General features: G+C 47.1%; 1 protein-coding gene across 1 annotated transcript in view; it reads left to right on the top strand.

The window, feature by feature from the left end:
- The first annotated feature begins 229 nt into the window (after positions 1 to 229).
- UST (uronyl 2-sulfotransferase) overlaps positions 230 to 16,669 on the top strand; it is a 186,811-nt gene continuing 170,371 nt past the window's right edge. The window contains exon 1 of the mRNA XM_077350321.1: positions 230 to 913. Within this exon, the coding sequence (XP_077206436.1) occupies positions 637 to 913 (277 nt within the window). The 5' untranslated portion in view covers positions 230 to 636. The remainder of the gene's footprint in view (positions 914 to 16,669) is intronic.

Raw genomic sequence — 16,669 nt, 5'->3', positions numbered from 1 at the left:
CTGGGGGGGGGGGACGGGTCAAGGCAGGCCGGGGGGGGGGGGGAGAAAGAAGGGCGCTGGTCAAGAGCTTCGCGGCCAGCCGTCGGCCGGGGCTGCTCGGCCCACAGCCTGGCCGCTTCGGCGGGGCGCCGAGGGGAGCGCGCTTGGGCGGGCGGGCGGGCGGGCAGGCGAGGCGGCCCCCAGGGGTCGCTGGAGTGGCGGGCGGCGGCAGCGGCGGGGCGGGGCAGGGCGGACGGCGGCGGCGGCGGCGAAGATGGTGGCGGGGCCGAGAGCGAGAGACGCAAACAACTTTTTGCCGCTAGTTGCGAGCACCGGCCCGCCGTGCATGAGCTGTAACCTGACACCGAAGCGAGACGCTGGAGGGAGCGAGAAAGCGGCGGCGGCGGCGGCGGAGGAGGAGGAGGAGGAAGAAAGGCAGCCCTGCCACGGAGCCGCCAAGGGGGATGGCGACCGGCTCCCCCCGCGCCTAGAGGCGGCCGGGCCACGGAGGACGCCGTCAGTGGGCAGAAGGGAAGCCGCCTGAGCTCCCGGCGAACTTTCCCCCGATTGAGCGCCGGGCAGGGGCAGGCGGATGGAGGATGCTTTCTCGCCGGCGGGCTGTGTGAGCAAGAGGCGGCGGCGGAGGAAGCGAAGACGATGAAGAAGAAGCAGCAGCCGCCGCCTCCCCACAGCGCGGTTTGCCCGGAGCCCCGGCTCCACCATGGGGCCCCCGCGGCGGCGGCGGCGGCGGCGGCGGGTCCCGGCCCGGGGGCAGGCTGGCGGCGGCGGCGGCCCCTCTCGCTGCTGCCTTTCCTCTCCCTCCGCGACTACAGCTTCTGCATGGCCGTCCTGCTCTTCTTCTGCCTCGGCTCCCTCTTCTACCAGCTCAACGGGGGCCCCCCTCACTTTCTGCTGGACCTGAGGCACTATCTGGGTAAGGCGCGAGGCTGCCGCTGCCTCCCCGGCCGCGGGAGCCGGACGAGCCCCGGGGCGCCTGCTGGGCTCGCACATGCAGCTCCCGGGTTCCCAGCCACCAGCCGCCTCCGTCTAGGACAGAGGACAGCGCTTCCTCCACGGGCCCGAGCGGGAGCGGGGGGGGGGGGTGTCGACGACCACTTTCGCTGCCTTTCTGGCTGCTCTTGGCGGAAGCGGGGGGGGGAGGGGAGCCTTAAACGTTGGACTGATGGCCCTCGTCTCTCCCCAGTCTCCTGAATGTGGCAAATGCAATCAGGGACTGTAGTCTTGTGCAAGTCTGTGGGCCAGGTGAATTTGGGGGAGAATATTCTCACATCCCTCCTTGCACCCTTTCAGGTGCCAGGGAAAGTGGTAACGTGATCTTTTCCAGTTTGACAGGACATTATGGCTGATCAAGCAGTTATGTGTCCCAAGTTGGCAAGTTGGTGAATTCTTTGGCTGTACTGTAGTAAATATAAGGAAGCCTTAAGAGTGGAACTCGGGATTATATTAGTGACCTGGCCTCTCAATCATTTCCTTATACTTTCTGGTGATGCAGAGTCTTATCTTCAGGAATTCACAGTTCACCCATAAATGTGTGAAAGTAAGAAGGGAAGACAGTATACTGATGGGTACACCTAAAATCTTCACTATGCCTGAAAATGCTGTATAATGTTCTCAGGCACTATGTTTTATTGACACCTCCCCCCATTAATTTAGATAGCGGTCTTATTTATACCTGTGTTCAGCTTTTGGTAGGTATAATATATTCCCTGCCTTCTTCCTTGTATGCGTTTAAATGTTTCGAAACTGTCAATTCTCCCTCCTCCCCTCCAGTTTTTATCAGGCTAAATGAACCCATTTTATTTAGTAAGAGCAGCTGGGTCCTTGTTCAGTTGCACTGTTGTTAGTATCCATGTGGGGACTTCGCAGCTGAGGGGTGGAAGAACGTGCGTGTGTGTTTGAGAGAGAGAGATGGAGGGAGGGAGGAGGAGGAATGTCCTACAGGTCACCCTCAGCCTAACCACAAAAATAAATCACTGTGGTTGTTGAAGCCAGTCCCAGTGGTAAAATGAAGGCCAGAAAACAAAGTATCAGAGTTAGGGGATTGCTGGAAAGTTAACTGACATTAAGCTTGGACAAACTGGCTACAAATAACTTTGAAGAGCGTTACAAGAGTTCAGTTGAAAGTTGATAGACACAAGAACTCACGATAACAAGGACAGTAACTACCATCTAGTGTCACTGCATGTACATGTACTGTTTCATAAATGGAAGCTTAGTGTTCAGTAATATTTTCATGCACACAAATCTTCTGTGTTCTGTTGTCTTTATGGGGTGAATACCTGCGTACCTTTCTTTGTACTGGAGACTCTAAGTGAGGATACGCTGCATTCAGCAAGGGTGTTCATGGTATACGTGGTTTTCCTATGCAGAAGTGTTATTTTTAAGGAAATGGTCATGCCTTTAGAAGTACAGTGATTTCATATACCTGGCTTTACAAACCTTTTCATTTTCCGTTGCCATGCTTCCTCCCACAGCATGCTTTTTGGTTCAGTTGCATACTTTTGCAATGTCCTTATGTATTTAGTATAAATATAAGCCTGCCCCATCTACTCTCGTTCATCTTCTTTATCTTAAGAGTTCTGCTAGCTGCTGTTTGTGCTTCACAGTTCCATATTCTAATATGTGCCCTGTCCATCCAATGCAAATGCATTGCTTTTTACTGTTGAAGAAGCAAGGATATCAGATTCTCAGATATGTAAGGACAGTCAAGGAAAGGCCTGATATGGACTAGGGTCATGACACAAGAGGAAAGTACTGTGCTCTTGGTGCTATTCCCTTGACCCTAATAGACAAGATTTATAGTATTTTCTGTCTGCACTCCCAGAAGCTGCTTTCTGATGCTAAATCATATATTGGGAATGCAATCTCAGTGATATATAGTTTGACCCTCAGTCATGGACATAATGTGTTTCAGTGTTGTGTGAGCTTATATCACCCTGTTTTGGGATGTAAGCATTGGTTTAATTTTCAAGATCAGGTGTTAGTCCCAGTCCCCACGTGGAGAGGGGTGTGTGTATGTATATGTTTGTGTGAGTTGGACGGCAAGTATAGCCTGTCTTCCTCAGAGTAATAAAATATGCATATTTTAAGACAGTATTTCTTCTAGCTGTTTTTGTTGAGTTCAACAGAAAGAAAGGTTTCTTTCTAAAAGGCTCCCCCCCCCCTTTTTGCCCCAAGCTGCTTGAACTACCACATCTCATTGTCAATTCTGGCACTTTCCAAAGCCCTGTAACCACTGAATTCATTTAACACCGAAGGCTTCCTTGAAGGAATGTGAACTGCTCTCAAGTATGTGGCTGGGAAAACCATAGGGGGTTGGAGAATCTGAGCTTCTAGTTTCCTGAAGCAGAAATAAGTGACACCAAGCAAAACACTATAATCCAAACTTCTGATTTGAAGACTACGATGAAAAAGAAGTGGGGGAGAGTCTTAAGAAAAATTTGAATGTAAAATGTGCTGAAGGGTTAACATTATAGCAATGTGCTTTGATAATTGATAGTAAGAAGTGAAGACTAAGAATCCTATAGCATAAAATCAGAAAGGTGTATAATTAGGTGTATTATATAGCTTTTGATTTTAGAATGCAGCAGCACTGTTTTAAAACATTTTGGTTTGAGAATTATTCAAATTATTATTCATACTTATAAACAAACCAGTTTAGTAAAACCAGGTTCACCACTTTTGATGTGAAATGTAATGTGCTTATGCAAAGTACTTTTCATTTCAAAGTTCACAGCATGAAATTTGGCCTGTTATCTGCATGAATGTGCATGGATTGCAAAGACAAAATAGGGAACTCAAAATGCAATTAAATAGTTCTCCCTAGGTTGTAGCTGCTTTGGTGTATTCAGATTGATTGATGAAAACTAGAGATTGATTTTATACCTTGTCAGTCAAACTTATTCAGTTATTTGACCTATATAAATGATACCCATATAAGGACCAAAACAGTAAACTTGTATAACAAACAGTAAAAATTAGCAAAATTAAAATATCACAAATCAGTACAGAATTGTTACTCATGAATATTAAGAATAAGTATAAAAATAATAAAAGTGTGCCCACCCACCTTGGCTTAATACCGTGCCATCAGTAAGTAATTTGGGAGTGATCTGGGACTCCTTATCTATAGGGGCCCAGGTCACAGCTTTCTTCCATCTGTGCCAAACACAGCTTCTAGTGCCCTATCTGTCCACAAAACATTTGGCCACAGTGATACATGCAATGGTCACCTCCAGACTGGAATTCTGTAACTTGTGGGCCTACGCTAGTCCCTGACCCAAAAAATGCAGCTGCTTGGGTCCTCACTAATACATCTTTGAGGGCCCATATCTAGCCTGTGCTGAGGCAGCTGCACTGGTTGCCAGTTGTGGTCTGAATCAAGTGCAGTGTTCTAGTACTAACCTTTAAGGCCATCCGTGGTCAGGGCCCTGCTTATCTGAGGGACCACTTGCCTGCTTATGCCCTTCGCTCTGCAGAAGCTAATTTACTGGTTGCCCCTGGACAGAGGGAAGTTTGCCTGGTCTCGACCTGGGTCAGGGCTTTTTCAGTACTGTCCCCGAACTGGTGGAATGTGCTACTGGATGAGCTGAGGGCTTTGATGGAGCTTTCAAAGTTCCGCAGGGCCTTTAAGATGGAGCTCTTCTGCCGGGTCTTTGGTTGAGGCCGGGTTGGTTAAGAACTGGGTTTCCTCCATTGAGCAAATTAGATTGGCATGGCTCCCTTAACCCCCCATGTGGTCTCGTCCATCTGTTTGAGCTGGGAGACCGAGGCTGGCTACTGCAGTGTGGAATTGGTTATGTTTTAGATGCAAGGGGTTTTATGTTTTTATGGTGGGTTTTAATGTGGGGTTTATACATGGTCGTAAAGAACAACTTGTCAGTCCAAAATCCAGCAGAGAAGAAACTGACAACGGCTATGTGATTAACCAGTTTATTCAAAGCACTGAGTCAAAACAGGTTCCTAGGTAATCATCTTGTTTTCGTATTTTCTTCCTCAGTGTCTCAACGCTGCTATGAGCCATTGTGGGAGTAGTGGGATACAAGTGGAATAATTAATTAATTATTAATTATTGTATTAATAATTTAATTATTGTATAGCTTGAGTATCTGCTTCAAGTACTTCTTGTTTTTCATGATGGTGGAAACTTTCAGTAGATGATGATATCTATTCAGTCGTGTCCGACTCTTGGCAATTTTGGAGTCTTCACCATGCGCCCCTGTCTCTGACAGCTTCTTTTAATTGGTTCATGATCATCCCTGTATTGGCTTTGATCGTGTTGAGCCAGCGGATCATTTGCCAACTGCGCTGCCTTTTGCCACTGACAATGTTGAGCATCATGATGGAAACGTACAGTAGAAATCCTCACAATAATTGCTGAAATCTTCAAAGTTCTCCTATATCAGTCACTTTCAAGTGTCCTGTGTTTTGGATGTTTTTGGTTTGCATTAAGGCTTAGAGAGCTTGCTGTTTTTACTAATATTAAATGTCAGTGCTTGATGTGAAATAGCAGTTTCATGGTAATACTAATGAATGGAAACTGTTTTAATTAAGAGTGCATTAGTTAGGAATAAAGGCACCATTTTCCTTCATTAAACTTTTAGCTTAATTGTCATGACACAGTTGTCTGTGCTGCTTTATGCATGTTACAAGGTTATTTTATGGATGCCATTGTAAATTATCTTTAGACATTTTTAATATATTAGTGAATAAATATTTTCATAGTTAAGAAACAAGATAGTATATCTTAAAATATGCGGTGCAGCATGTAGCAGTGCCTGGATTAATACTTAGGCATATCAGGAATAAAGTTGCAGCTGTGATTTAATTTAAAAGTAGTTTGGCCACCATGGGATATGTATGTATGTTGGTATGTGTGCCTTTCTGAAGAATGGAAAAGATTTGGTTACAGGTTGGATTGCCTGAGGGAATGCTGACCTTAACAGAACATGCCGTGCACCAAAATAATCAGTTGGAGGGAAGGGTTTACAGAGATTGCTTTTTGAGTCTCCACTGTTTCTTCCTCCTTGTCTGAGGTATAATTTACTTTGTTTTGTGGGGAAATGTTGATTTGTTTCAAAGACCAGCCTCGATACGTGGACATCTCACTTTATTTATACAACTGAAGCTCAACACTGCAAAGATGGAGGTCCTATGGCTGGGTAGGAAGGGACCATGTGAGGAAGCAATCTGCCCATCCTGGATGGTGTAAAGCTCTCAACAATTCACTCCACCAGGAACCTGGGTGTGATCCTGGATGCTTGCATTACAAAGGAAGCCCAGGTCACAAAGGTAGCATGGCTGGCATTTTACCACCTCCGCCAAGCCAAGCTACTAGCGCCCTACTTGGCCCCAGAACACCTAGCCACAGTGACCCATGCAACAGTCACCTCTAGACTGGACTTTTGTTACTTGCTGTATGCAGGCCTACTCTTATCCTTGATCTGGAAACTACAATTGGTGCAGAATGCTGTGGCCAGGATTATCACTAATACACCATGGAGATCCCACATTCGGCCTGTACTCCAACAACTCAGCTGGCTCCCAATTGAATTCTGGATTGATCTTAAGGTTTTGGTACTTACCTTCAAGGCCATATACAGTCTGGGCTCTGTGTACCTGAGAGACCACCTCCCTGCCTAAGCCCACAGAAGAGCCTTATGCTTCACCGTCTCCAACTGGCTGGTGATCCAAGGCCCCAAAGAAGCTTGTTGGACCTCAACAAGGGCCAGAGACTTCTCTAACCTGACCCCCACCTCGTGGAACAAGCTCCCTTGTTCCTGCCTGAACTAACACAATTTCGCAATCCTGCAAAAGGGAGCTCCTCCACCAGGTATTTGCTTGAGGCTGACTGACTCAACAACATTTGCTGGTCTCCACTCAGACACCCCCTTCCATGACTGAATAACCTGACCTACCTAAGGGTTCTGTCAAAGTTACTGTTCCAGTTGAAATATTGTTCTAGTTTATATGTTTGTTCTATTTGTTATGGTGTTCTATGTAACTACCCTAAGATGTTCTATGTAAACTGCCGAGAGCCATATGGAATGGGCGGTATAAAAATCTAAATAAATAAAGTTGCCTTTTTGGTGATTACATTTGTCTTCTTGATGTTCAGCTACAATCCCGCTTTGGATCTTTCTGCTTTAACTAGCATTAGTAATCTGCAAGTAATATGGGGTCATCTGATATCTCAATTGTTACTATTTTTTCCACCAATTTTCACTCCACCTTCATTGGAATCTAATCCAGCTTTCCTTATGATACGTTCTCTATATAGAGTGAACAGATGGGGAGACACAATAGACTGGTGGTCCCCAACCACTGGGCCATCCCTCTCCCAGCCCCTACCACAGTGAGAAACTTCCCAGGCTGCAAGCAAATCGGCCGCAAAAGCGGCCGATTAGCTTGCGGCCCGGCAAGCTTCTTTTTGTGGGAGGGGGGGAGAAGGAAGCAGGGCTGCGCATGTACAATGTGCATGCACGGCTGGGCTGTGCATGCACGTTTGCGCAATGTGTGGCTCCGCGGCCGGGTGATTGCCCTCCCCGCCGCCGGTCCACAGCCTGTAAAAGGTTGCGGACCACTGCAATAGATCATTGTATGACACATTTGCCTATTGGAAATCATTCTGTTCCTCCAAATTCTGTCGTAACAGTGGCCTCTTGTCTGGAGTAGAGTTTGCGCATCAAAATGGTAAGATTCTGTGCACACCCATTTCTTTTAATACAATCTACAGCTTTTCATGATTCACACAGCAAAAAGCTTTGCTGTAATCTATGAAATACAAGCTGATTTTTTAATGAAATTCTCTTGTATGCTTCAATAACCTATGCAAATTTGCAATATAATCCTGAGTGCTTCTTTTTAAAAATTCAGCATGAACATCTGGCATTTCTTGTTTCATATATGGTAACAATCTTTGTTGTAAGATTTTGAGCATTAGTTTACTTGTGCAAGAAATTAATGTGATGGTCTGATAGTTGTCACAGTCATTGATATCTCTGTTTTTTGGAGCTATAATGTCAATTGTGTGTTTTTGGTCTTTGAGGCATTATTTTATTTTATTGTCTATATGTTGGTGTATTTTTGTTAAGAATTTGTATTTCCATGTTGATTTCACAGAATGCCATGCTGTGTTTTAAGTTTCCTCTTGATTTTTGGGATCTTGTGCAACAGATCTCTTGTTTGCTAACTACTTCTTCAAATCATGAAGTTTTGTTGAAATGTATAATACATGTTTGTTTCTGTACTTCACTACAAGTTAAGTCAAGGGGACTGTAGTTCATAGAACTTATGCATGGAGGAAGTCCCAGATGCAAACTTAAGCATCTCTGGCTAAGAGGCCTTGGATAATAAGTGCTTGCGAAAAAAAAAGTGTTGGAGACCAATGGCCTTGGCTGAATATATGGGATTGTGGAGTTCAATCCCAGCAGCCGGCTCAAGGTTGACTCAGCCTTCCATCCTTCTGAGGTCGGTAACATGAGTACCCAGCTTGCTGGGGGGTAAACGGTCATGACTGGGGAAGGCACTGGCAAACCACCCCGTATTGAGTCTGCCATGAAAACGCTGGAGGGCGTCACCCCAAGGGTCAGACATGACTCGGTGCTTGCAGAGATTTCTCTGGCCCTGACAGAAGGACAATCAGAAACACTCTACTATGGAAAAAAATACAATTTCATTTTCTGCGACCACCTGAAAGATGAGCTGAACAATGGAGTACTCTCCTGGCTTCTTGTGAGAAAAAAAAAAAAAAAAAGCAGTAGCAACCTTTAGGACAGGTCTAATATATGAAGGGAACTGACTTTATATCACTTAAGACAATAATAGAATATATCCTTATAATAGATTATACCTTCCTATGTATCAACAACTACTTTGTTAAGAAAGATGGTAATAACTCCTAGATCAGGATTAATATGCGATGGGAATTGAATATGTATGTTAATATGTATGCCAAAAGAGGATGACAAACCATATTTTATAGGCATTAACAAGACAACAGTAGTGAAGGAGACTGACCTAATATCATTTAAGATAATAACAGAATGTATTCCTATAACAGATCTCATATGTATTAACAATCACTTGGCTAAGAAAAATGGTAAAAACTTTTAGACTAGGAATGACTCGGTGCTTGCACAGGGGATACCTTTACCTTTACCTTTAATATGGTTTTAAAATTGTTACAGTGTGTGTAAAATTGTGTCATCTGCCAGCTTCGAATTTTCCCAGTAAATCTGAGATAGGCAAAAGGAGATTAAGTAGCTGGAGCTTGAAAACTTTAGCCTTATATGAGGATACTTACATTACAGTCAGTTTGATGTATCAAACTCATTTAGAAATGTCTGATTATATCTACTGTGATGATCATATTAGTTTTCCTGACCTGTGCTGAGAAGGTTAAGAGGCAAACATTCTCCTCTTGTTGGAAATTGAATAAACATGATTTTTTTAAAGAAAAAGTAGAAGAACCATCTTTTCAAAAGCTTTTATTTCAGCTTCCTTATTCTAGCATCTGCCAAAATGTTTTAACTGTCACAGAGGAAGTAATTATGAGATTTGTGTTGCAAAATAGAAGATAGTTCCTAAAAAACCCACCCATCATGTAGTAGAATAACAAAGTTTCATACAGAGTGGATCTACTGCCATGCAGAAAGGTTATTTATACATAGTTTGACCTCAGCTTGTTTCTGGGAAATGATCATAACACAAAGATGTCATATAATTTAGCACTGTCCACTATTCATAGGCCTGCAAGCTTTACCTCGCAGCCTTGTGCAAAAGTGTTTTATGTGGCACAAGTCTTTTTTGTTGGTCTTGGTACTGTATGTGGCAATTTTATTCTTTTTATTAATTTTATTAAATTTTATTAATTTTATTTTTTATTAATACAAGAACTGATCGTGTATTAAACTAAATGTACCTGAACTGAAGTATTCTAGTTAGGATGGTCTGCTCTCAGTCAGCTGGGTTCCAGAATGTTCTAGGAAATTTCAGAAGTCCTAATAGTCCTAATAGAGATGCTGTAATAAAGGCTCTTGGGGGGCATGGAAGGCTGAACTCTGTGATGTTAGATGGAGTCATTCTCAGCCCCCACTGTGTCAGCAGCATTCACATCATAGGCAATTATTCAAGGTGGTTTGAGGTCTCTTCACCTAAACATAACTAAGCCACAAAAATAGGATGATGATAATAGTTGGGTTTTGAATAGATTTTAAATAGATTTCTCCTAGAAAACACGAGTAATGAAAACAGTTCAGAGGCCACTTCCTTGAGTGCTTGAGATTCCTTTCTTGTTCCATAGTGACTGGTACTCCCTTTCCTCATGGAAGAAAAACAGAAATACATGCATTTCTCAGACTGTTCTTGTTGTAGAATCATGTGGTACTGCTTGCCTTGGTTTCTATAAATATTTTCATAGAATCCTGTTCCCCTGTTGTTATTTTACTATGGACAGAGCTCCATGAGAGATGTCCAGCTGGGTATATATTGTCAAATGTAATATGAAGTGAGCCTGAAATGGTCTGATGGCATGCCCCATATAATCTTTGGGTCCTAAGGCCCTCCAGTCAGCTGGCTGAACTTTTGGCATCCACCTCTGTGCTTTAAAAAAATTTTTTTTTTAAATTTTAGTGCCTACTCAGGTAGCTGGGACTACAGTTTGAGTACTGGTGGCCTCTCATCCCATAATCTAATAACATTGGCTGGAATATCTCTCAAAATAAATAATACTAAAACCTGGGATTACTATTTTGGAAAATGTATCTTTTGTGGTCAAAGGGTACCATTAGTAATAATGTAATAATTGATTGTTTTTGTAGGGTCCCCCCTAATTTTGGTTAGTCTTTAAACTAAATAATGTATTTAGAAATATGCCCAATTAATTCTGAAAATCTTTACCTCTTTGCAGCTATTGTGCTGTAAGGAGTTTGGACTGTTTTCTTGGAATTTTTAAAATCTCTCCCTAGAGTTGTATTTTTTAACCAGCAATTTACAGATAAAAATAGGTAATTGTATATATTTTTAAAATCCTGCGAAAGTGAATTTCAGAGAACCTTATACAGTTACTAATGCTGAGCTGAATTGTTTTGCACTGAATATTTTCAGTGCTAGAGGAAGCTTTACACAATGGTTAAAATGTCTTCTGAACCTGTTTTCTGTAATGTTTACCCTTTTGGTGCCTATTTGCTTCAATTAACAGCCTTCCTTATGATGTACTAGCACTATTTTTATTCAGAAGTGTTGTTCTGTGCCTGTAAAATGTTAATCTGTCACAGAGCCTAGTAGGAAGGCAAATGAAGCTAAGGGATTTCCAAATGGCCCAAATCCTATTGGCTACATGACAGCTGCACATTTTACAGGGACATTGGGTGACTAGAACTGCATTCAGCTGGCTGTTAAAGCAACCCTACCTACTGAGGGAATAGAACTGCTGCTGATGGAAACATACTGGGAGAGCTCATTTTGGAGGGAGGAGGCATAGAGTAACCAAGCTGGAAGGACGGGGCTTGCCAAATGCATTTGGGGCAGATCAGTCCCATTGCTGGATGTTCCACTGTGGAGTTCCACAGGGGGTGGTCCTTTCCCCGATGTTATGTAGCATCTTTATGCACTCTCTGGTCCAGCTGGTCTGAAGGTTCTGGCTTGGGTGTCCTCAATATGCAGATGATATCCAGCTCTACTTCCTGATGAGCGGCCAGCCAAAATCCCCACCAGAACAACTTGCCAGGTGCTTGGAAACTATGGCTGAATAGTTAAAGCAGAGTCACCTGAAGCTGAACCCTTCAAAGACAGAGATCCTGTGACTGAGTAGAAAGCGACTATAGAAGAAGCATGCTTATCCAGCATAGACAGTGATATTTGTTGCCGCCATCTCTATGGAGGCTCAAGTTACACGGGTAGCTCAGCAGGCATCTTTTCATCTTTGCCAGTTTAAACTACTAGTGCCCTACATCACTTAACCACAGTCATCCATGCAATGGTCACTTCCAGATTTGACTTACATAACTCTCTCTATGCAGGTCTTCCCTTTTGTTACTCTAGAACAGTGGTCCCCAACTTGCGGGCCGCGGCCCGGCGCCGGGTCGCAAAGGCCATGGCGCCGGGCCGCGGCTCCCTCTCCCCGTCCCCCCCACCGCAGTAAAAAACTTCCCAGGCCGCAAGCTTGCGGCCCGGGAAGCTTCTTACTGCGGGGAGGGCGGGGAGAGGGAATCAGGGCCGGGCCGCGCCCGCGCGGCCTGATCCGCGGGCACAGCCCACGGGTGTGGCCCGACCAGCGGGCGCGGCCCGCGGGTGTGGCCCGATCCGCGGGCGCGGCTCGCGGGCGCGGCTCGCGGGCGCAGTCCCCGCAGGCGCGGCCCGATGCCCTGCCGGTCCCCAGCCTAATAAAGATTGGGGACTACTGCTCTAGAAGTTCCAGCTGGTACAGAATGAAGCTGCCAGAGCCCCCACCAGAACACTATGAACGGTCCATATACGCCCTGTGCTCAGGTAGCTGCATTGGTTCCCAGTGGAGTACCAGATTAGGCTCAAGGTGCCGGTTTTGTCCTTTAAGACCATTCACAGACTGGGCCCAGTGTACCTGATAGCCTCTCCCAATATGACCTCCAAAGAGCATTACACTCTTCCAGTCCCAACAGGCCAGTGGTCCCAGGCCCAAGAGAGGTTTGCTTGGCCTCGAACATGAGAGGTTTGGTCCTGGCCTTCACCTTGTGGGATGAGCTCCCCGAACAGACATGGGCCCTGTCAGAGCTCATTGAGTTCTGCAGGCCCTGCAATATGGAGCTCTTCTGTTAGGCATTTGTTGAGGCCAGGCCATAAGGAACATCTACACCCCCCCCCCCCCAGTAATACTCTAGATGAGGCGTGTAGCTCTGATCAGTCTGGGAGTAAAAGGATGCTGACTGCTGCTCCTGATGGATTATAAGTAAGTTATAGTTATTGTTTTTATTGTATTATTGGGTTTAAATTGTTATACCGCAACCTGAGATACCTGTGCTGAGAGGGGCAGTTCTATCAATTGAATAAATCTGATCTAATCCTGTTGAAGTTGGTAAATATTGCCACAGTTGGACATGTTCAAGAATATATGAGCTCTCCTAGATCAGACCAATGGCCAATCAGTTGCACTGGAAGGCCAAACAAATTCAAAGTGGCAATTGGCAATTCTCTGGGTATACAAGAAAGGGCCACAGGAGCCAAACCCTGACACAACTCTACCTGCCCACCCACTCACAATCTCCCTAAGTTTACAGAATCAGCATTTTTGTCAGATGGCTATCTAGCCTCTGCTTAAAATCTTTCAAAGAAGGAGAACCCACCACCTCCCAAGGAAGCCTGTTCCACTGAGAAACGGCTCCGTCAGGAACTTTTTCTGGATGTTTAGCCAAAAATTATTCTGAATTAATTTCAGCCCATTGGTTTTGGTCTGACCCTCTGGGGCAATGGTAAACAACTCTGCTCAATCCTGTATATCAGTGGTCCCGAACCCCCGGTCCATGGCCCGGTGCCAGGCCGTGAAGGCCTCAGCGCTGGGCCGCGGCTCCCTCTTCCTGCCCCCCCCCCCACAGCGAGAAGCTTGCCAGGCTGCGAGCAAATCGGCCGCCGAAGCGGCCGATCACCTTGCGGCCCGGCAAGCTTCTTGCTTTGGGAAGGGGCGGGAAGAGAAGCTTGCCGGGTCGCAAGTTAATCGGCCGCTTCGGCGGCCCATTTCCTTGCGGCCTGGGGGGGCGGGGAGAGGGAGCCCTGGCGCAAACGCGCACGCTCAGACTTGCTGCGCGTGCGCGTTTGCGTCCGGGGGCGCAAACACGCACGCACGGCAAGTCCGCGCATGGGCGTTTGCGCCAGGGCTGCCGTGCACGCGCGGGGCCCCAGGTCGTCCTCTCCCCGCACCCCGGCACAGCGGTCCACAGCCTAAGAAAGGTTGTGGACCACTGCTCTATATGACCGCCTTTCAAGTACTTGAAGATGGCTATCATATTAACTCTTAGTAATCTTCTCTTCAGGCTAAGCAGACCAAACTCCCTCAACCTTTCCTTATACATCTTGGTCTTGATATCCCTCACCATCTACATTGCCCTCTTCTGGGGGGGTTAGGGTGGGATATTTCAGTGCAGCTTAGTGGGATTAGTACTAGGGTTATATGAGTGCAGTTAGTTAGCTGAGGGTTTTGGTTTTCCCCTGGGAGTATGGTTGGAGGGGAGCCACCATGAGGGGGGCCCAAGTTGGGGCCAGGATCTCACCCATAATGGGTCGAGGGCGATATGGCTGGGGGAGGAGGTTAGATAAGAGAAGGTCAGAGAGCACTTGTGCTAGTCCTTGGGTCAAGCCGTGGTTACACGGCGGATGCCCGAGGCATGCTCGCTACCCTTCTAACCTCCATCCCATCCCCAGATATACTGGGGAGGAGGCTAGGGTGGACCCCGTCTTGGTCCTGTGCAACGCAAGGTCAATCAACAACAAGTCCTCGACTCTGCAACAATTTTTTGCGGAGTCTGGGGCCGACCTTGCTTGCATGACCGAGACCTGGGTGAGGGGTGGTAAAACGGTCACCTTAAAGGAACTTGCCCCCCCCCCAGGTTTTGCGGTCCTGCACCAATCCCGGGTCCATAGGAGGGGGGGTGGCAATCTTGGTCTAGGAGGATTTCTCCTACAGGGCTCTCCCGGCCCCAGACATTGGGGGAGTGGAGTATGTCGGTATTGGGTTGGACTCGGTCGAGAGCTTGGCCATCTGGTTGGTATACCGTCTGCCCAATGCGCAACCAGATGTCCTGCCGAGCCTGCTGGAGGCAGTGGCTGCCTGGGCCTTGCAGTACCCCAGGCTTATAATCTTGGGGGACTTCAAGGTCCATGCAGACGTGCTGTCCCGGGACTTGGCTTGGACCTAGTGTTGGCCATGGCGACGCTGGGGCTCTTGCAACTTGTTGCCGGGCCCACCCATCAGGACGGCCACACCCTTGACCTGATCTTCAGGGTGGGGATAGAGGTAGTTCTGCATACGGCCTTGGCCGTACCATGGTCTGACCACTACACCCTGCGGGCTTGGATCAAGACTCCACCCCCTTCCCAGTTGGGAGGCGGGTGCATTTTTGCCCGCCCAAGGAGACTTATGGATCCAATTGGTTTCCAGAATGCTCTGCGGGACCCGAAACCTCACGGCATTTCGCTAGCGACCATGGTGGAGGATTGGCAGTCCTGCCTGTTGGCCGCCATAGACGAGATTGCTCCTAGACGTCTTCTCTGCCCTCAACTCAAACGGACACCCTGGTGCACTGGTGAGCTCCGGGAGAAGAAGAGGGAATTGAGATGACTAGAGCGAGTGTGGCAGAAGGCTCATGATGAGGCTACAAGAACATCTCATCGCACGCTTATGAGGGCGTATGAGATGGCAGTGAAAGCGGCTAAACATGACTTCTTTGCTGTGGAAATTGTATCCGCTAGCTCTTGCCCAGCTCAACTATTTAGGGTTGTTAGATCTCTTTCCACCCTGGAAGTCGGTGCACCAAAATAGGAGGAATTTGACCATCAGCTGTGAGGCATTTGTGAGCCATTTTGCACATAAAGACTTGTCGCTCCGCCCCTCCCTTCCTGCCACAGTTAATACAGTTAATGAACTGGAGGCCCGTTGGCTGCCTTTGGAGGTAACGTTTGATGGCTTCAGGTGGCTCTCTTTATCTGAAATGGACGGGTTGCTGGGGAGGATGAGGGCGACCACCTGCCCCCTTGATCCCTGTCCATCTTGGCTCCTTAAGGGGAGGGATGGGCGGATAGGTGAGCAACTCAGGGACACTGTTAACTGCTCTCTCCAGTCGGGGGAGTTCCCTGAGGCACTGAAGGAGGCGAAGGTGTGCCCTCTCCTCAAGAAGCCATCTGGACCCGCATGACCCTACAAGCTACCGCCTAGTAGCGCATTTAGCGTTCCTGGGTAAGGTGATGGAAAGGGCTGCGGTGGACCAGCTCCTAGCGTTCCTGGAAGATACTGTGGCGCTCGATCCATACCAGTCTGGCTTCCACCCTGGTCATGGGGTTGAGACGGTGTTGGTCTCCTTGTTGGATAATCTCCGTCGCCAGCTTGACCGAGGCGGCTCTGCTCTGCTAGTTCTTTTAGATCTGTCGGCCGCGTTTGATGTGGTCGATAACGAGCTGCTAGTGAGCCACCTCGCCGGTATGGGGATAAGGGGTACAGCGTTACGCTGGATATGCTCCTTCCTCCAAAACTGGATACAGAAGTTAGCTGTGGGAGAGGAAGTATCGGGCCCTTACCGGCTCCCTTGTGGGGTCCCACAGGGCTCAGTGCTCTTTCCTACATTATTCAACATCTTTATGCGCCCTCTAGCTCAACTGGTATGGAGTTATAGGCTGGGCTGCCATCAGTATGCTGATGACACCCAGCTCTTTCTCCTCATGGATGGCCACCCGGACTCTCCCCCAGATCCATTTGCCAGATGTTTGGAAGCCGTAGCTGGATGGCTTGAGCAGAGTCACCTGAAACTCAACCCCTCCAAGACGGAGGTCCTATGGTTGGGCTGTAGGGGGGCAGATCAGGAAGCGCGCTTACCCTCTCTGGCCAGGGCACAACTTAATATCGAGTCTCAGGCCAGGAATCTAGGGGTGACTATTGATGCCTCACTAACACTCGAGGCAGAGATTAAGCAGGTAGCTGGCCAGGCAT

Source organism: Paroedura picta, chromosome 1, assembly GCF_049243985.1.
Source record: "Paroedura picta isolate Pp20150507F chromosome 1, Ppicta_v3.0, whole genome shotgun sequence".
Classification (NCBI taxonomy): Eukaryota; Metazoa; Chordata; class Lepidosauria; order Squamata; family Gekkonidae; genus Paroedura; species Paroedura picta.
This window is presented reverse-complemented; position numbering and strand designations above follow the sequence as displayed.